This window comes from Leptosomus discolor, chromosome 3, assembly GCF_034619465.1.
Source record: "Leptosomus discolor isolate bLepDis1 chromosome 3, bLepDis1.hap2, whole genome shotgun sequence".
Lineage (NCBI taxonomy): Eukaryota > Metazoa > Chordata > Aves > Leptosomiformes > Leptosomidae > Leptosomus > Leptosomus discolor.
This window is the reverse complement of record NC_141393.1, coordinates 65377218-65397639: the sequence shown is the minus strand read 5'-3', so window position 1 is coordinate 65397639 and position 20422 is coordinate 65377218. Positions and strand designations below refer to the sequence as shown.

At 38.7% G+C, this 20422-nt stretch overlaps 1 protein-coding gene across 2 annotated transcripts in view; it reads left to right on the top strand.

Moving 5' to 3' along the window:
• The window catches only part of PLA2G4A (phospholipase A2 group IVA), a 74444-nt gene extending 54564 nt beyond the window's left edge, over positions 1-19880 (top strand). For both annotated transcript variants that reach the window (XM_086462589.1, XM_086462587.1), the window contains 8 exons: positions 1444-1581; positions 1901-1993; positions 5379-5450; positions 7411-7653; positions 12866-13050; positions 16507-16702; positions 16900-17057; positions 19654-19880. In XM_086462589.1, the coding sequence (XP_086318715.1) occupies positions 1444-1581; positions 1901-1993; positions 5379-5450; positions 7411-7653; positions 12866-13050; positions 16507-16702; positions 16900-17057; positions 19654-19785 (1217 nt within the window). In that variant the 3' untranslated portion in view covers positions 19786-19880. The remainder of the gene's footprint in view (positions 1-1443; positions 1582-1900; positions 1994-5378; positions 5451-7410; positions 7654-12865; positions 13051-16506; positions 16703-16899; positions 17058-19653) is intronic.
• The last annotated feature ends 542 nt before the right edge of the window (positions 19881-20422 follow it).

Sequence of the window (20422 nt, the reverse complement as noted above, 5' to 3'; positions counted from 1 at the left end):
CCCTTTAATTTCAAGGCAGAAATCTTACTTCCTTAAGCAGGATATGTGATTTGAGAAATCATCTTCTTCAGTGCAAATACAAAATGAAAGCGGACTCACATATTAAATTAATTCTAGTTCTAAATTCAGTTTCACTGTTAACATGGGTATGAATACATGTCTCCCAATTCCTGTTTATATATCTAAAGGGAAATGGCATTAAATTCCTGGACTGAGTCTTCAAAGGAATTTCCTTCTGCTCCAATAAATGTGAAGATTTGTGGGTGGTTTATTTGGAAAATAGGGTGTTGTATTTGATTTAGCATAGATAAGCATTGCCCCATGAAACGAAACTCTCAGCAGACATGATTAAATCTTTCCTTTTCAAGACAAGTAGTTAACCTTATGCTTAACATTTCAACAGAAATACAGTATCTTGAGGAGTGGATGGCATTCTATGACTTGTGGGGATTTTTCAAAGCTGTTTCATTTGCCTTTCTATTTCAGAATTATTTATAATTTGTTTACAGAAGTAGTCAAATCAATCAGTACTAAAAATATGGAAGATAAAATAGATGAATAGGTAGGGTATTTTTTACCCTAGATTAAGTAGATTAAATGTAGGGTATGTTTTGTTTGTTATTGCTCCTTTTACGAAATGAATCCTCTGATGTAAACGACTCCACTGGTATCAAAGAAAATATTTCAAAATCAGCTGAAGTCCATTTTCAAACAAGTCATACATCATGGAATGAAAATAAATTCTGAAATTTTTTGCTAAGATCAGAAAAATACATTTGAACATTTTATTCCGTATCTTTATTGAGGTCTCTATTCAATAAAATAGCATGTACTGTAAAAAAATGTTCGGCATTGTTTGGTATTAGTAATTTTTCTCATTTTTCTCAGCTGCCTCTCAGCTTTGCCTTTTCATACTGCATTTCACTAGAAACTTTAGGTTTATTCTTCTAGACTGTTTCACAACTTTTGTGATACTAAATAATTTTTCTGCCGCCTTCGTCACTGCCCTCCACATTTTTGGTAGAATCACAGTGAAAGAAAAGAAACTTGGAACTTAGACCCACATTGCATTTCATGTCACAGGGAATCATACTGAAGCATGAGATGAAAAACAGATGTCTTCTTTTTTTTTTTTTTTCTCATTTGTGACCACTACACTTATATTTCTGTTTTTACAACTTCATGGTTTTTTCACCAAAGTTCGTTGTGATAAGAGAGAATGAGAAAGAATTCCTTCTCTGCTGAGACATTCAACTGTCCTTCATTTGAAATCAAAATTTTTACAACTTCACAACCTGAGAGATATTCCTGTTGGTTATTTAGTTTCCCATTTAACTAAAATGTCTTTTCTTGGACAGAGGTTTCATTCATATATGTGTTTTCCTCTGTTTCTACTCAGATTCAGATTGCTAACTAAACACAATTTTGTTTCTTATTTTGCAGACTGGGTGGAATTCAGTCCATATGAGATTGGTATGGCAAAGTATGGCACTTTTATGTCTCCTGATTTGTTTGGAAGCAAATTTTTTATGGGAACAGTGGTGAAGAAGTATAGTGAAAATCCCTTGCATTTCTTGATGGGTGAGTATGAGACAGAAAGAGACTTAAAAATAAAACTAATTTCAGTAGTTCATGGACAAGGGCTTTTAAATGCAATCACACAAAATGTCAGACAAGAAATAGAGTCCTCAATTTGTTGGAAGACATCCATTTGAAAGTTTCACAGACATGGATTGACATTCCCTGTTTTTTGGTTTCTGGTATGTACACCTGAGCTTATGACTTAGCATGCTCCAAAATCAGAGGTGTGTTCAGAGAGCAGGCAACTGCTGAAATAGTACAGTATATATTTGTTTTCCTTCTGCCAGCCTCCATTCATTGTTTGCTTTTTCTCTTTCAGGCGTCTGGGGCAGTGCATTTTCTATATTATTTAACAGAGTGCTGGGCGTCTCCAATTCTCAAAATAAATGTCCCACCATGGAAGAAGAATTAGGTAATATTAGTAAATAATTCTTCTACTATGCAAAACAATTACTAGCAAGATTTAGTGCCCTCTCACTCTGTGGAAGGATGGCACTCTGCTGGTAGTAATTTTAAGGATGTGGAATTCAGGTAACTTTAATTGCTGACATTGCTAGATGGCTGACGAGATCAGAGAAAGAGGGTTAGTAATTTTCTTTCTTTCACTTTTGTTTCGATCAGTATCAGAGGTACATAAAGTCACATGCATATATCCAGCTATTTTCATGAAGTTAAAAGAATCCAGCTGTCTTTTTTATGTTGTTATGCTAGTTTTTGTAGATCAGAAGCTGACAAATACTTGATAGTTGCTTGTGTAGTCTCTTGAGTATTCAACAGATTAGTAAAGTGAAACCAAATTTTATGGTTTCTGGATTATTAGATTGTGTTCCATTATAACCACAAGTCACCTGTTAGTATCTGATCCTTTGATTACTAATTTAGTGTCTTTGGTTTCATTCCTAATGCACAAATGGCATAATGACTGTGAGGAAAGAATTGTAGCTTGGTTTGGATAGACTTTATTGTGTTTTATTTGAGAATGCAGTTGACAATTAAAGGGATGTCCAGTGTGTCCAGTTCTGGGCCCCTCAGTTCAAGAAGGACAGGGAACTGCTTGAAAGAGTCCAGTGCAGAGCTACAGAGATGATGAAGGGGGTGGAACATCTCCCTTATGCTGAAAGGCTGAGGGAGCTGGGTCTCTTTAGCTTGGAGAAGAGGAGACTGAGGGGTGACCTCATTAATGTTTATAAATACATAAAGGGTGAGTGTCAGGAGGATGGAGCCGGGCTCTTCTCAGTGATGGCCAATGACAGGACAAGGGGCAATGGGTGCAAGCTGGAGCATAGGAGGTTCCACATTAACAGAAGGAAAAACTTTTTCACTGTGAGGGTGACAGAGCACTGGAATAGGCTGCCCAGGGAGGTTGTGGAGTCTCCTTCTCTGAAGACATTCAAAACCCACCTGGATGCATTCCTGTGTGACCTACTTCTGGGTGGTCCTGCTCTGGCAGGGGGGGTTGGACTAGATGATCTTTCAAGGTCCCTTCCAACGCCTAACATTCTGTAATTCTGTGGGGTTTTTTATACTTCTTTTCTTAATCAGGAATTAAAAATTAGGAATTCCTTTTCCTAGTTCCGAAGGCGGCATTACAGGAAAATATATAACCAATAAATAAATTGTACTAGAGAGCCAGATTTTTCTGAAGAGCTTGGAGAGAAAATGCAGATTGAGTTGATTTAAAAAAAAACAACAGCAAAACCCAAAGCCCCTTAGCTGTCTCTGTCTCCTAATAGATGGTATTCATCTGTTTGATAATGTACTTATTTATGGATGAAAATGAGACCTGAGCCTCCAGATTCGTATTTCTGATACAACTCATGAGGGTTAACACCTACTAATGGAGGATCTCTGTTAATAAATTTGATAGTGGAATAGTCTGTGTTACTGCGTTTTAAGATGTTGAGAGACAGTGTTATCTCTCATCCGTGGCTCATTTTACATATAGTTTAAAAAATATGCTTTGAAGTGGTATTAGATGTGAAAATACTAATGAACCACAATCTATTACCGGAGCTTAAGATATTCCAATGAAACCTTGGTACCACACCAAAATGAATGGCACAATGCCAGTGGACATCAGAAGCGCCACTGTTGCACACAGCGTGTGTAAATCACACCTAGAACAGTAAATAATAAATTTTGCATAGGGGTGGCTTTAAAGAGAAGATCTGATGTCCAAAAATTGCATTTATTGTTTTTGTTACCTTCCTTTTTTGGTCACTAATTTTTATTTTGACCTGTCTCCTGTGTCATCACTCAAGTATTTGTGCGTGTTTGTCTTTGATGCATGTTTGTCCATAGGTGGTGTTACTACTGAGTATTAAAAAAAAAAAGTATGATGACTAAGCTCTTGTGTTTCTGTGGGGATTTTTACAGTGTTGTATGTAAGTCTAAGAGGACATAATCCTCTTCAGAAAAAAAAAAAGCAACAGTGGTGGTCATCTGTATCCAGTATTCATTACCAGTAAAGCTGTATTTTTTTACACTTGATATTATGGTTATCTCTCTTCAGTCTTCTCTTTCAACCAGGTGTGCCTATAGGAATTAGATTTAGACTTAAGCAAAAAGTGCAAAGTGTAATTGCCATTGTTTTGATACTGCGTTTGATAGAAATTACAGCATTTGTTGGAAATTAGAGCCCAAAGCAGGGGTATGCCACCAGAGACCAACATCTACATTATCCTTCTGTGAGAAAACGTAGAGGTTATTTTATTTTAAATTTTTAATGGAAAAAACAATTAGTTGATAATATGTTCAAGTTCATTAGGAAACAACCCTCATTCAGTTTATTTATAACTGGCTTCAAATTTCAATTAAAGATGATTCCTAGCATACATTATACTAGGGAATAAAGGGGTTTAGTTTTCAAAAGTCTTCCCTTGGATACATTTGCATCAGTGGAATTCAGTTCCTGTCTCCAGTCTCTGCAGGATATAAGCTTACAAGATGAGGCTGCTCATAAAGCATTGCAAATCTACTATATTTCAAGAAAGGCTTCCCTTCATAATTAGCGAAAATAACGTTGTCAGACTATAATCAATCCATTCTCATATGAATTCACCTCCACTACAAACCTTACCTGAGGAGTGGAATGTTGCTTTTTCAGTATTCATTTTGACTTTGAAGTAATCCCTTGGGATAGTAATGAACAGTTAACAATGACTTTGTGGTTGTTTCGGAAGCAAAGCTGTTAACCCTAACAAAATGCAGATTTTTGCCAGGGAAGTTCTGTTTTTATTCTCTTACTGACTGTTATGAGAGGAAACCCGTGTAACTGCACTGGCCTTTATTTTTCATGTGTCCTCCAGTACAACTTCTTTAAGGACCTTGCCTTCTGTTTTACCCCACTGTTTTTAAGGGTACACATTCATATATGTACCAATGAGGTTATTTTTTCCTAAAATTAGCAGGTAATTAGCAGAAGTTAATGTTGTTATTGTAATTCACTAGGAGTTACTGAGAGAAGAGAAGCTATACATCTAAATTTTAATCGAGGTGAATTAAATGTGTCGGATATGTGGTGCAGAGGTGAGTGGTAGGTACTGCTTTAGGATTTTGTTTTCTCAGACCTTTGGCTAATCTGCTTAGTGCAGGAGCTTTGCAAAAATTGCAGGCTAAAGCAAATATATTCTGATGAGGTTCTGAACATAGAGATGTCCACAGCAGATCAAATCTCTTCAGCTGTATTTTCTATTATGAAGACTATGATAGCTTTATGTCTCATTGTTTTGAAATTCTTAGCTCTTCTGACAATTAAACCCTAGCAGTTTAAAGTAATTTTATATTTCTTCCAACAGAAAATATTAGGCTAAAGCACCTTGTAAGCAATGACAGTTCAGACAGTGAAGATGAATCACAGCGTCCAAAAGGTAAGGAAATCCTCACTTTTCATTTCGTAGTTTAGTTTTTTCGTCAGCTTTTGTGTAGCATGGTCAAGTTTACAGATGTTGGTAATTAGTTGGTTTTCCTTAGTCTCACCAATAGTCTCTGCTCTCATTTATAATGGTAAAACTTGATTGCCTAGCCCAAGGATCTTAAAGGAGCCAGTGGCTCAGCAAAATAGAGAAATGTTCAACAAGAGACCTCAGGAGGGCCTTTGACTTGACTTCATGCCTCCTGCTCAAGCTGATGGTCAAATGATTCTCTTGCACATCTTCAGTCTTGGTGTCAGCCCAACAGGGCTTCACAGATGTCTGCAATTTAACATACACTCAAAAATCAGGCTTGTTGAGCCAGTGATCTCCAGAAGTCCGTTGCCAACAAGCTGCTGAGCTCAGAGGCACGTTGATATTGTTACCAGCTCAGCAAGTTAACACTATCCATTGTTTTCAAGAGTTCCTTGATCAAATATTTGCCTGAGAATGGTTTAATTTGTTTTTTCCAGCACTCACAGATGTCTTCTAGCACCTTTACAAATGACATCTGATACAGGAAGTTCCTAGTGCTTAGCACAATGTTTTAAATGATGCCCAAATCCAGTTTCCCAGAAGGACGACCACAAGGGGAACATTGGGCAGTGGCAAGAAAAGATGCTATTGAAATTTATCTTTAGATACCTAAATCGCCTAAATAATGCTTTCTGTATTTGGTGATACTTTTGGGGACAACAGTGATTTTCACCTGAAGAAATAGATTCTATTTTTATCAACTAAAGAAAAGATAGGAATGCAACTCTTTATAATTTTAGGATCTACAGGAAGAAAAGAAAATCTTATGCGATGAGACAGTGAATTATGTCATTAGCTCAGTTAAATGATTACTTCTTCAGTTCCCCTTATATGTGAAATAATAGGGAGAGGATGATATTTTGCATTTATTTGTGGATTTCCTGTTTAAGCACTATAGCCAGCATGAAACGCTACATTTCTCTCATAGTTTGTAGCCATGGTGGACAACCTACAAACCTGTCGTTTGTAAACACTTGGTAATTCCTCTTACTTCTATAAAATATTATTGTACAAGTGTTGGACCTCTAAATTTTGTGGTGCTTGATGCTTGTTCTCTCTCTACTTAGATAAAAATCAGCTCCTTTAAAGCCTGGATTAGAGAGGCACATTTCAGTGCCTGATTTAAAGTATCAAGTCCAAGCCTGAATTATCTTCTTATACAAAACACCTCAAAAGTTTTGGCAGTTTATGCATGCAAGTTGATGTTAATCCAAGTAATTTTTGCTGCGACATCTAGTTATAGACATCTAAGTCTGGACGTTTCATTTTACTCTTTAATTAGTTAAAACCAGATATTGATTGTAGTCTACAGTTTACTGTAAGTGTATTTTCAGATATTTTAGAATTTCTATGCTATAGCATTCTCTTTTATGCAGACTGACTTTGCCTTCTTAAGGAAAGCTGGGTTTCTACCAATCAGCAGAGGATGGAGAAGGATGTCAATGCACATCCGATGAATTTAGATCGACATAGAATATGGATCTTGGCAACTCAAGTTTGTCCCCTGAGCCCATGACAGTTTGCATTCTGGGTGCTAGCACAGATAAATCCATATCCTCATTGCCCTTTCCAGTCAGATTAATTAAGTCTGGCACAGGTCATCTAATACATTCCCAATCTATTTTCCTGATAGACACATCCACACTGCTATACCTTACGTGAAAATTTTCACTGGACTGTGAAGTTAAGAGGATGGTTTCTCTTCATTCCTCTGAAATTCTTGCAGCAAAGCTCCTTCATTCAGTCTGTGGCTCCTTGAAAGAAGGCTATGACCTATTTCCTTTTATTTTAATAGGTCTTTATTTTAGTAGACCCAGAAATCTTGGGTTTATACTTTATACATTAACGTCTCACTATTGGTTATTTTAATTTTCCTCTACAGGCGCTGAAAATGCTGAGGCAAATCAAGAATATCCAAACAGCAGCCAAGAAAGCTGGGTGCAGCGAATGCTGATGGCTTTGGTGGGTGATAGCGCCCTTTTCAACACCAGGGAAGGGCGTGCTGGGAAAGTGCACAACTTCATGCTGGGTTTGAACCTCAACAGCTGTTACCCGCTCTCTCCTCTGGCAAAGCTTCTTACTCAGGAGTCGGTGGAGGAAGATGAACTAGATGCAGCTGTTGCAGGTTAGTTCACAGAAAGCCTGTGTTGCTGCATATTCATTAGTAAAACCAGAAACAGTGAGTTCTCAGTGTGGTAACATCAAACTGTGAAGCTTGCAACAGCACGTACCAGAAAGCAGGAGAGAGTTTCTGTAGTGACAGTCGTGAGTGTTGGTCAGCAGCAGAGGGTGTGATGTGACTGGGTCTCTCAAAGGGCACTGCACAGTGACTTCTCTCTGTTGCATACCTCCCCTGTCCCCTGGCAGAGTGTGCAGAACTGTCAGTACTGTTTGGAGGAGAGTGGCTCCTTTTTTTTTTTTTTTTTTTTTTGAAGGAATTGCTGGCAGAGGTGACCAAGCTGCTTTTGTGTGTAGTGCCCTTCATTAAGGGCACTTTCTCACTCTCTTGGACTTCTCCAATAGGTATCCTGTGTTGTGCCTTTTCTCTGACTGGTGCTAAGCCTTCTAAGTGGAAATAAAACCTTTCCTTGTTCTACTATACTATTACAAAAATTTGAATAGCTCTTCTGCTGTCTTTGTCTTCCTCTGAAAAACCTGTGAAGGCAGCACACTACTTGTAGATCCTCACTTTGCTAACACCATGTTCTTCCCAGTGTGACTGATCTGTCAGGTGCATTCACATTTTGCTTGTGACTGATGTGTAGATGCATCCACATTTCATGTTGGTTTAAGCAGGAAGCAAGAATGCAGATGGAAAATAAGAATTTCAGTAAATTGTTAATTTGCAAAAGAAGTTCAATGTCTTCCCCCGCTCCATGAAGTATACGGTGGCTGGGACAGTAGTTGCAAAGAATTAGGAATCACGTTCGATTAGTATTTTGAAGATTTGCTATAGGCAGTGTACATTACAATCTTCTCAATGAAAGCCACTTAATTTCTTAGTATTCTTCTGGCACTGGTGCTTTTTTTTTCTTCATCAGTAGGCAACAGAGCACTGAGTTAACAATGTGAGTTGCCCTATAGAAAAGTTATGTCACAATGAAGATGCATGCTTGGTGGAGTCTCCACATACAGTTTCTATGATGCAAACTGTAATGCTTCTGGATTATTATGGATTATTACTGACATCCATCAAGATGAGGAACTACAAATCTCTGAAAGTGGTGTTCCTTCTATGTTCTTGTGTGGCAGCACAGCACTACCAACCATCCCTCGTAATCATAGTAGTCCCTTTCAACCCTTATTTTCTATTCAGAGGAAAGAAATTGTCCTAGCTGGTCATTATGCAATAGTAAATACCAGATGTCGTTTAAAAGCTTAAGTAGCAGACGCGCTCTAATGTGTATTTGTTAATGTAACAAAACTCTTTGGTGGTTGTATAGTAATTTCCATCTGTGCTCTACTTTCTAAATATTTTTATCATCTCAGAGGTGTTTACAGCTGAGTAATCTTAATATTTACAGTAGTTGTAAAAGAAGCAGGAAAGCAGATAGTAAATTTATGGTTGGAAAAAATGACAACTGATGAGAATTTGCATAATTAAGACGTGGATAATCTTCAGAATCAACTATCAACTTCCTGGGTTTTAATTTCAATTGAAATAAAATGCTGGTTTGACAGAACAAGCCTGCACCTCTGAGACAATTATTTTTGAGTGCCTGAATTTCTTTGGGGTGAAATGTGCAGCAAAAGTTTGACATAACTGCAGGTTTTTTAGTGTTGGCTGAAGCCTACACTTATAAACCTGAACTAACAACTCAAATCTAACAGCTATGCATAGTTGCAATAGTATGGTCAAGAATAGTTATGAAATCCTTGAAATTTCAGTAGTTAATATAAAATTTAATCATTCAGTTGTGTGATAGGTGTATCCACATTTTAATGCTGTGAATTTTGCTAATATATGTAGAGCCTTGGAGGATAAAGGAAACTTTGGTGTAAATTTAAAATACTGTATATTACCAAGACACATTTAAGCTTTGCATATTTATTTCTACCACTAGCAGTTTACCTGTCAGCTGGAGTACAGAGAAAAGTCTGAATGCTTACTTTATTACCAGACACTCCAAAGGAGAAACAAGTAAATGAAAAAGGACATAGATAATACTTTACATCTTCGCTTGTCTCAAACCTTCTGTAGATGCAGTGCAGAGGATGAACTGTGGCAGGCCTAAGCTGATGTTACAGTCATTACTGAGGATTTAATTTAGGGTATGCAGTGCATACAGCAGAGATCCCAGCTGCTTGATCTGAAAGCAAAATGCTTGGCTTTACTTTGCTATTCTACTTATGCTGAGAATTTTCTTAATTGATCTCAAATATGCTCTCAGACTTTACACCCCTTGAATGATTTCATTGTGAACTCAGAGTTGTTCTGTTTCTGTGCCTTGATATTACAACACACCAAAATCACTTGAGAAAGTGCCAAGTGAATAACAATAGGGAAAAAAAACCCCTCATAATCTCTGCTTCCTTATTTCCTTATTTATGGAAACTGTTATAGTAGATGCACGTCAGTAGCAAATGACCTTTTCATCTCCCATAATTCCATTGAAGCTGCCATCTGTGACAAAGTGTGGTCTCTAGAACACACTCTCTTTTTTATTTCCAAACAATTCTTAACATCAATTTGTGTATCTGATTACAGCAAATCAGATAGGCACGCTGTGCTGGTTTTACATAGAGCTGTACTCACATAATAAACATCTTGTGCTTCTCCCTGTTTGCTGTTTGATGGACTGAAAGCTTCTCGTAATATGGATTCATCTTTCATAAAAGCAGTCCACATGGGCTGAAAATTAATGTCCCAGGCTCTTAGAGCATAAATAATCCATTCAGTGTTCATACTGTTTGATGAATAATGATGGATTAAATTACCAGGGGTGCTATAGTATATAGAATTCATGTGTTGTAAAGTATGAAAAGAACAAAGCTTTCTTATTCAGCCCTTCAGAATAACTACAGTACAGGTTATAGAGTAGGTGACACTTCTTTTAGCATTGGGGATACTTATTGTACATTAAACCTCTCCCAGGAGCAATTGCAGGCTCACTTGCAGCATCCCGACCCACAGTTCAGTCTGCCTGCTTGCCATGTCTCACTGGGGTATTGTGTCCTGCTTCTGGCCTTCAGCTCCAGATCCTGTGTAAAACAAATCAAATTACATTCTGAGTGTGCCTTTAAAGTCATGTAATTGAAATAACACCGTGTTATTTTCATCACTTTTTGAATTCTGACTCTGTAGCATGGACAGAAGTTGCATGTTTGAACTTTTCTTCTCAATTTAAAGATTAGAAATGTACTTCCAGAATGAATTATATGGAAAAGAAAAACCTTTAAGTTAAATTTCTGCTGTAATCATGGAAGATTACAACTAATAAAGACAATCAATATAGTAAACATAAATTTTTAGATGGCATTATGATGTTTTATTATTTAAAATATCATAAAATTATTATGATAAATTTGATTATAGAGTCGTGAAGGCTGTAAGCAATAGGAACCGTCTGGGTCTTCAATGCCTTTTTGGTAGGAAGTTTGTGTATGCAGTAATACTCCTATCACAAACATTATTATAGGCAGTACTATTCTTGTTTAAAGGATCACTGTTGACTTTCAAATTCAAATTTTGTAAAATAAGACCATACAAAACTTGAATAAAAATGTTTCTGTGATTTTTAGAAATTCTGTGAGAACAAGGGTTAAGTTATGTTTGAAATTGTTTGAAATGTTGTCTTTAGAAAAGCAGGGGGAAAACAAAACTAGTCTACTTGTTCTGAAAGGGTCTGTAGCAAGTGTATTTTGTACCAGCGTTTTTTTAATTATGATGAATTTGATAAAAACTAATATATTTTCATTTATTTATACTAATTCATGGTTATGAAATATATCTGGTTCTAAAATAGGCCTATAAACACTCTTAGCACTTTACCAACAGGTGATTATTTAAAAGTGTTTTCTCCCTTAGAAATCAAGGCAAATACTAGGGAACTGGTGCCTCATTTCTTAGCAAAGTGTACTGTAATAAATAAGAACAGAAATAAAAAGTCAGAATATCTGTTCTGAGATTTTTTTTTTCTGCTCATAACAATAAATTTTTCTCATTAATCCTGAAATGATAGGAACTAGAGTTTGAATTGGTTTTTTATGGATTATCTTCACATTAAAATAACTTTTTTTCAGATTACTTCCGTTGCCAATAAGTAGGTGAAAATTGAATTATACAAGAAATAATTATATTATTCTATTCAGCATTCCTTAGATTACACTGCCCTCTACAGATATGAGCATTAGTTTTTAGTCAAACGGCAAAAACATGCACTGGAAATATTTTTAAGATCTAGAGCAAGAAAAGAATGTCAGGAGAAAAATTTTAAGCGCTGCGGGGATCATTTAGTAGTATGCAGAGACACATAACTGCAGACACTTATGAAAAACGCTTGTTTTTTCCTGAGCTGTACCAAGGGAATATCGGGGTTAAAGGTGAAACATCATCTTCTTCAGCCCTTAGTTTCGGCGTTAGAGATAGGAGACTGTTTTATAGTATACTGTGACAGTAACAGCAATAAGTGGCTGACATGTAAATCTACCTGATGCTTAAATTTCAGATACAGATATGGGTTACCGCTTCTTTTTGTTCCTAGTATAGTAGTGAATATGAGGTCATGAGATTTCATGTAGGTTGAAAAACAAGACTTAATAGTCCTAATTTTAATGGACAGAAGCAGACACGGAGAAGTGTCACACAAGAGCAGAGCCACATCAAAGCTTTTTAGGCGAATTTCAGTTATTTTGGGAAGAGAAGCTGAGAAGGATGGAGGATTGGGAAGGAACATGGGAGAAGAGTTTTGGGCAGGTGTTAGGACTCCGTGGGGGTGTACATTAGGAATATGTCTGCTAACATCCCAGAAACACTTCCCTTTGTGTAGGGGTTGTTAGGGGTGATGGGGTAAAGGTGGGAAGGCTTAGGGTCAAACCTGGGCATTTGTCCCCTTTGGTTTTGCCTCGAGCCAACTCTGCTGCTGCCTTGGGACAGAATGTTTGTGTTCTTGACCTGCTGAGGTCCCTTCCAGCTCTGTTTATTTTTTCACCTCATTCTCCAGTTGTTAAGACGAGAGTCAAGGTTACACGAGTACGTGGTATGTTTAGCTGTGGTACTGTGCATTTTAAATTCTGTGGAATCTTAAGTACATGGGGAAACACTGGAAAGCCCATCAAAATTTGAATTCTTAACTCTTGTCTTCCTGTTTTGTTTTGTTTTCATTTGTTCTGCACAGATCCCGATGAGTTTGAGAGGATATATGAGCCACTAGATGTGAAGAGCAAAAAGATTCATATAGTGGACAGTGGGCTTACATTTAACCTGCCTTACCCACTTATATTAAGACCTCAGAGAGGTGTTGATCTCATCATCTCTTTTGATTTTTCAGCAAGGCCAAGTGATTCCAGTCCTCCTTTCAAAGTAAGTGAGATAGGCCATTCCTTTCTTTGGTTCAGAAATTTAAGTGGACTCAGTTGTATTCTTCCAGTCAGGTTGGTTGCACATTTCATGATTCCAGAAGGCCTTAGTGCTGGCGTATCAACAGCATTGGAGCAATTTGTTTCCACGTCAAGGCAGAATATTGCACTCAGCCTCAGTTCCTGTTTACATGACTCACATGAGACAACTGACACAAAGAAGGCTAATATAATTCATTTGAAGTCGTGGCTCTGTTGTTTTTATGGAAGTCTTGTCTTCACACTGAATTGCAGAATTTTATTTTATGTCAATATTAAACAATTAATTAAGCCATTTACCGTTGTTCTAGTACTCTAGCGCTCTACAGCTGTTCGCCTCTGTGATGTAAGTGAATGGTTTTCTGTCATCATCTTGCAGAAGTGTATCTCAGCCACTCTGGTATTGCTAAATATGTAACATTTTGGGAGTGGGGCTAACTGTTCATTTACATTTGACTAGGATAATCCCAGTACTGATTTAAGTAGGATTCCTAAATTCATTTAGGCCAGAGCAAAGCAACAACAGAAAAATATGGATTAAATGGCACGGCTGTTTTCTGTAGCAGGTATGGAAAGCACAGCTGTTAGTCAGTATAATCTGTACAACCAGACAGCTCCAACTGATCAGAAAGGCTTAATGCTGGATCATTTTAGTAGCTGACACAGAAAAAGCAGCATTTATGAGACGATTGAGGTTCTCAAAAAAGAAGCAGTATTTATTTGAAACCCGTGTTGATTTTTAAAAAGAATTTTTAGGGAAACAAATAAAACATGCCTGTTTGAGAAACAACTATCATTCTTTGTTGCTTTACAGGCAAATTTCAATTAGAACCAACAGAGTATTTTTTCCTTCCTCTTGCTGTCAAGGGACAAAACCCCCAAACTGTTAAAAAATAACAGCAGTAGCAAAATGAACTCCTGATCAATGGTTTCAAATGCAAAGAAAAACAAACTTCCGGAGAATAAAAACGAATACATTCTGTAATATCTAGGTCTCTTGGGGACTACTTGGAAGAATAGAGCACTTGAGAAGTCTCTTACTAGTGCAGAGATCTTTAATTTATCCATAATTGACTGTTTCTTCCTTTAATTTTCTGTTTGTTTAAGAATAGTCTCCTTTTTTGTCATAGAATCATTAGGTTGGAATAGACCTCTGAGATCATCAAGTCTAACTGGTGACGTAATACCACCAGGCCCACTAAACCATGTCCCAAAGTGCCACATGTCCATGTTTATTGAACACCTCCAGGGATGGTGACTCCACCGCTTCCCTGGGCAGCCTGTTCCAATGTTTGACTGCTCTTTCGGTAAAGAATTTTTTCCTAATGTCCAATATAAACTTCCCTTGGCGCAACATCCCCTGGCCGTTTCCTCTCGTCCTATCACTTGTTACCTGGGAGAAGAGACCGACCCCCACCTCACTACAACCTCCATTCAGGTAGCTGTAGAGAGTAATAAGGTCTCCCCTCAGCCTCCTCTTTTCCAGACTAAACAACCCCTGTTCCCTCAGTTGCTCCTCCTAAGACTTATGCTCTAGACTCTTCACCAGTTTCGTTGCCCTTCTCTGGACTCACTCCAGCACCTCTCGATCACTACCCTCGAGCCAATCAACACTCCCACCCAATTTAGTGTCATCTGCAAACTTACTGAGGGAGCACTCAGTCCCCTCACCCAGATCACCAATAAAGATGTTACACATGACCAGTCCCAATACTCAGCCCTGGGGGACACCGCTTGTGACTGGCCACCAGCTGGATTGAACTCTGTTCACCACCACTCTCTGTGCTCGGCCATCCAGCCAGTTTTCAACCCAGCTTAGTGTGCAGCTGTCTAGGTCATGAGCCACCAGCTTTCTTAGGAGAATGCTGTGGGAGACAGTGTCAAAGGCTTTTCTATAGTCCAGGTAGGTGACATCCACAGCCTTCCCCTCATCTGCCAGGCAGGTCACCTGGTCATAGAAGGAAATCAGATTGGTTAAGCAGTGTCCTTCATGAACCCATGCTGGCTGGGCCTGAGTCCCTGGTTGTCCTGCACTTGCCATGTGAGCGCACTCAAGATGAACCGCTCCATAACCTTCACCGGCACTGAGGTCAGGCTGACGGGCCTGTAGTTTCCCAGATCCTCCTTCTGGCCCTTCTTGTCATGGCTGAATATTTTCCCCATCAGCTAAATTTACTGACATAGCACTGCCATCTACTCTGAAATACATTTTTTCCTCCCTTTGTTATTGTTCTACACAGGGAGGCTGAGCAAAAGGCTGTGTATAGTCGTCTGTATTACTCTTAGCCCATGCATGGTGCTTTCTGTTTCAGTCACCTGCAATTGTCTGTGTCATTTTGGGGAACATACCATAACATGGAGGGATTGATTGGAAGTCAAGTGGTATTGTGAAAGTTTTTTAGTAAACTGTAATTTTGAAAAGGCAAAATCCTCTTATGCAAGAAAAAATGGTGGGAAAATTAAATGGTGCCTTAGGTTTTCATTAAGCCACTGTTGAAGGGAATGGTTCATTATTTCTCAAGCGTAAATATGTGTATAATAAAAAGAGTGACGTATCTCCAACTAACACACAGTCCACGAGCAGAGGCTGTACGCTAATGACCTAAAGGACAGAAACCAGTGTTGTTTACTGGCTGTGCATTCCCATTGGTTGTGCTTGCATTACAAAGAGTTAATGCCAGTTCAAGAGTTGGCCTGTATCTGTGGTAGCTCTCTAAGATACTTTTATTACCCAAACACATAGGGAAATCAGCCAGATGAAGTCAATGACTCTATTCTTGTTTTATCACTTTACACCCACTATCTTTTAATCTCTTGCGTATCCAAACCAGTTGCCTAAAGAAGGGTCTTATTTCATTCAAAACCAAGATTAAAAACATTGACCTTCCCTCTCCTCCCTCTCACACACCCTCATTACATGCTTTTGAGTCATTATTTACAAATTATTTTGTTTACTGAGTTGTCACGAGGAAAAGAAATCCTGTTTTCCAGACTTACTTCTTCACTTAGCATGCTTTCAAATGGCGTTCACTGCTATGATGTGACTCTGGACATAACAATGTGTGGATTGGTGTTTATTAACTCTCATTGGTTTCCATAGCACTGATACTCAGTTTGCAAGTAAAATTACGAGTGTTTTTTTCTAGCTGTCAGCTCTGTAAATTCACCCAAAGATTTATGTGACGGACCAGCTCTTTCCTTCCTGTGAATCATCGCAGGTGGTGAAGTTTGGGCAGGCTGAATGCTCAGTGTACTATACTGGGTCGTCTGTACAAAGATTGACTTGATCAGTCCTTCTGCTGTAAAGAAGCGTGAGTTAATGTAACTGCTTCTAGTAATCAATTTGACCTGTGTCTTTTCACATAAAATCTCACTTTGCAGTGGATGCTTATATGCACCTGAGTCTTTGTTATCTTTTCAGGAAATTTTGCTTGCTGAAAAATGGGCCAAAATGAACAAGCTTCCTTTCCCAAAAATAGACCCAAATGTATTTGATCGAGAGGGCATGAAGGAGTGCTATGTTTTCAAACCAAAGGATGCCTCTTCAGAGAAAGATTGTCCAACTATAATCCATTTTGTTTTGGCCAACATCAACTTCCGGAAGTACAAAGCTCCAGGTGAGCACACAGTTTCTGGTGCTAAATCTAGCTGTTCCTTTGAAGCTTTAGAATGACATAGTGATTATATACTAGAAATGTTTTGTCTCTGAAATAACTCGTCTGTTTGTAGTAGTTAGGTGTCTTATTAAAAAATAAGACGGTAAGTCCTCAGACTGAACATTTAGATTGTATTTTTGTATTTGTTCTGTATGCAGGCATCCCAAGAGAAACACAGGAAGAGAAGGATTTTGCAGACTTTGACATTTTTGATGATCCGAATACACCATTTTCTACCTTTAACTTCCAGTATCCCAATGAGGCTTTCAAGAGGCTTCATGATCTAATGGAGTTCAACACCCTCAATAACATAGATGTATGTATGCCGGTGTGGAAGGGGCTTAAACGGTCTAGATTGTTATGCGGGAAAGTAGAGGATGTGAGTAAAGCTCTAAATCTGCCATACAGAAAGTACAGGGGTTTACTTCAATGTTTGCCTGATTGTTATGACATACAAAGTGCTTCCTGCATTTAGTTGTGCCCCTTGCTATTCTTGAAGTTAAGGCTGGATCAAAGCCCCTTATAGTCAGTGGAAAAAAATCTTCTTTATTTTAATGAAGGCTGGAGTATACCCTGGGTAAGTTCTTCATGAGTTTGTGTAGAAGCGTGTAGAAACTGTGGCATGGTCAACTTGCATCCTTCCAGCCTGGGAAGGAAAGAAGAATCCAGTCACTGTAGCTAATACAGTTGCTGAAGTTATCTGAAGAGTATTGGATGAGTTATGCAGAATTGGGGGAAGAGAATTTCATCTTTTTGCTTGACTTCTATTTCTGAAGTACTGAAGTATCAGTGTTGTAGGAAGCATTAACATACATGATCTTCTGTCAATAATAAACCACTAAGTAAATATGCTGCTGAAAAGGCCAGAGGTGCTTTCCAGATGAAAGTAGAGTGACTTACAGTCTTCACAAGTGTAGATGATCATGCCAGATAAAGAAACTATTTCTTTTTCTCAATATAGTAAAGAAATCTTGTTACTTGACCACAAAGGAAGCAAAAGTGAAGACTTAATCTTTCTCAAGATAATAATTATTTTCTATATCCTTTAAGTATGGATTTTCTCAATGTTTTGATTTACACTTCAGAATTCCATTGGGACTCAGTTCAAGAGGTGTATATTCTTGTGTGACCTCTTTGACGGTGGTGGTATCCTGTTATGTGAGCCGACACAGGCAGAACACAGGAACAGCCACAAAACGAAGGGTGCAATGCAAAGAATAAATTTATTCACATTAACTTGCAACCAGGGGGATCTACCTAATCTTCACTTTTGTTTCCTTTGGCGTCAAGTAACAATGTGACGCCCATCTACAGGAAGGGCCAGAAGGAGGATCCAGGGAACTACAGGCCCGTCAGCCTGACCTCAGTGCCGGTGAAGGTTATGGAGCGGTTCATCTTGAGTGCGCTCACATGGCAAGTGCAGGACAACCAGGGACTCAGGCCCAGCCAGCATGGGTTCATGAAGGACACTGCTTAACCAATCTGATTTCCTTCTATGACCAGGTGACCTGCCTGGCAGATGAGGGGAAGGCTGTGGATGTCACCTACCTGGACTATAGAAAAGCCTTTGACACTGTCTCCCACAGCATTCTCCTAAGAAAGCTGGTGGCTCATGGCCTAGACAGCTGCACACTAAGCTGGGTTGAAAACTGGCTGGATGGCCGAGCACAGAGAGTGGTGGTGAACAGAGTTCAATCCAGCTGGTGGCCAGTCACAAGCGGTGTCCCCCAGGGCTGAGTATTGGGACTGGTCATGTGTAACATCTTTATTGGTGATCTGGGTGAGGGGACTGAGTGCTCCCTCAGTAAGTTTGCAGATGACACTAAATTGGGTGGGAGTGTTGATTGGCTCGAGGGTAGTGATCGAGAGGTGCTGGAGTGAGTCCAGAGAAGGGCAACGAAACTGGTGAAGAGTCTAGAGCATAAGTCTTAGGAGGAGCAACTGAGGGAACAGGGGTTGTTTAGTCTGGAAAAGAGGAGGCTGAGGGGAGACCTTATTACTCTCTACAGCTACCTGAATGGAGGTTGTAGTGAGGTGGGGGTCGGTCTCTTCTCCCAGGTAACAAGTGATAGGACGAGAGGAAACGGCCAGGGGATGTTGCGCCAAGGGAAGTTTATATTGGACATTAGGAAAAAATTCTTTACCGAAAGAGCAGTCAAACATTGGAACAGGCTGCCCAGGGAAGCGGTGGAGTCACCATCCCTGGAGGTGTTCAGTAAACATGGACATGTGGCACTTTGGGACATGGTTTAGTGGGCCTGGTGGTATTACGTCACCAGTTAGACTTGATGATCTCAGAGGTCTATTCCAACCTAATGATTCTATGATTCTATGATCTCCAAAACGGCACCTGGACAGAGGCACACAAGTGAGGACACAAGGCACCACAGAGCTCAGTCCTTGCTAGAGAATTAAAATGTCCTAAACCTCCTGCTTTCATCTGTATATCAGGGTTTTTTGGAGGCGTAGTTTTAGCCTTGACCTTTCCTGCAGCAAGGCAGGAATCTCAAGCATGTTTGATAAGGTGCCTCTGAGTCTATCGCAGGCCTATGTTATCTAGACGCAGATGTTCTACTTCTCAAGCACACAGAACTAAACAACAGTTAGTATGCTATGTGTGTTTTTCTATACCCTATCTGCAAGTTACTTTAGCGTGTTTACAATCCTCCTTGCCAATCTTGTATTATTTTCCCACGCTTGTCATATCTTTATTAACTACACTAAAATTAGTGTTTTATACAATCAAGAAATAGTATTCATAATAATACTCAGCAATCACATTGTTCAATGATGGAGCAGTGTTAAAATTGGGAGCAACAGTTGTTAACAGCTGAAGAGGTCTTTTCTATCAGTTAATAAATCATTAAATGTTAGTTATTTCCTTGAATAACACGTTGTTCACTGTTTTCCAGGTGATCAAACAAGCTATGATGGAAAGCATTGAATACAGGAAGGAGAATCCATCTCGCTGCTCTGTGTCTCTTAGCAGTGTTGAAGCAAGGAGATTCTTTAATAAGAACAATCTTAACAACAACCATACATAGAGTGTGTGTCCTAGGTCCCACTCCTTCAAGAAACTGGTTCTAACTTTATAACTGGAGTCAAAAAGACGTTATCAGAGCATCACTGCTCCTGAACAGGGCTGTGCAAAACTCTTGAAAACATTTTCTTGTGAATTTTCAAGTTTCAATATAATTTTGTACTTCTTTTTTTTAAAACTAAAAACATTGAAAACATTTCAGTATGCTGATATCCTTATTTTAAAATGTACAGAATTAGTTTCTTTTGACTATGGTCATTGTGTTCAGTGTCTTTTTTGTTTTTCCTTACAAAATTGTAGACGCTGGTTTCTTGTAGTGGGCAATTACCTAATTTTAAATTGATGTACACTGGGCATATCTTGAATTGTTAGATGGAATTAGAAACACAATAGAATAAAACTTTAGTAACAGAGACAACATGTATACTTGGGCTTGGGGCCAGATTCCACTCTGCTTTGTATGAATGAGAAGATTTTCTCTGACTTTGGTTTGAAAAGTCAGTAATTGCTAAATACTGCAAGGCAACAGCAGCTTCCTAGTATATGAAGTCACTTGGCTGCTTGCTAGGTCTGTTAAGATTGATTTGTTATGCTGGAAGGGGTTTTGCTCAGTAATAACCATTACCTGTATGGCCTTACCA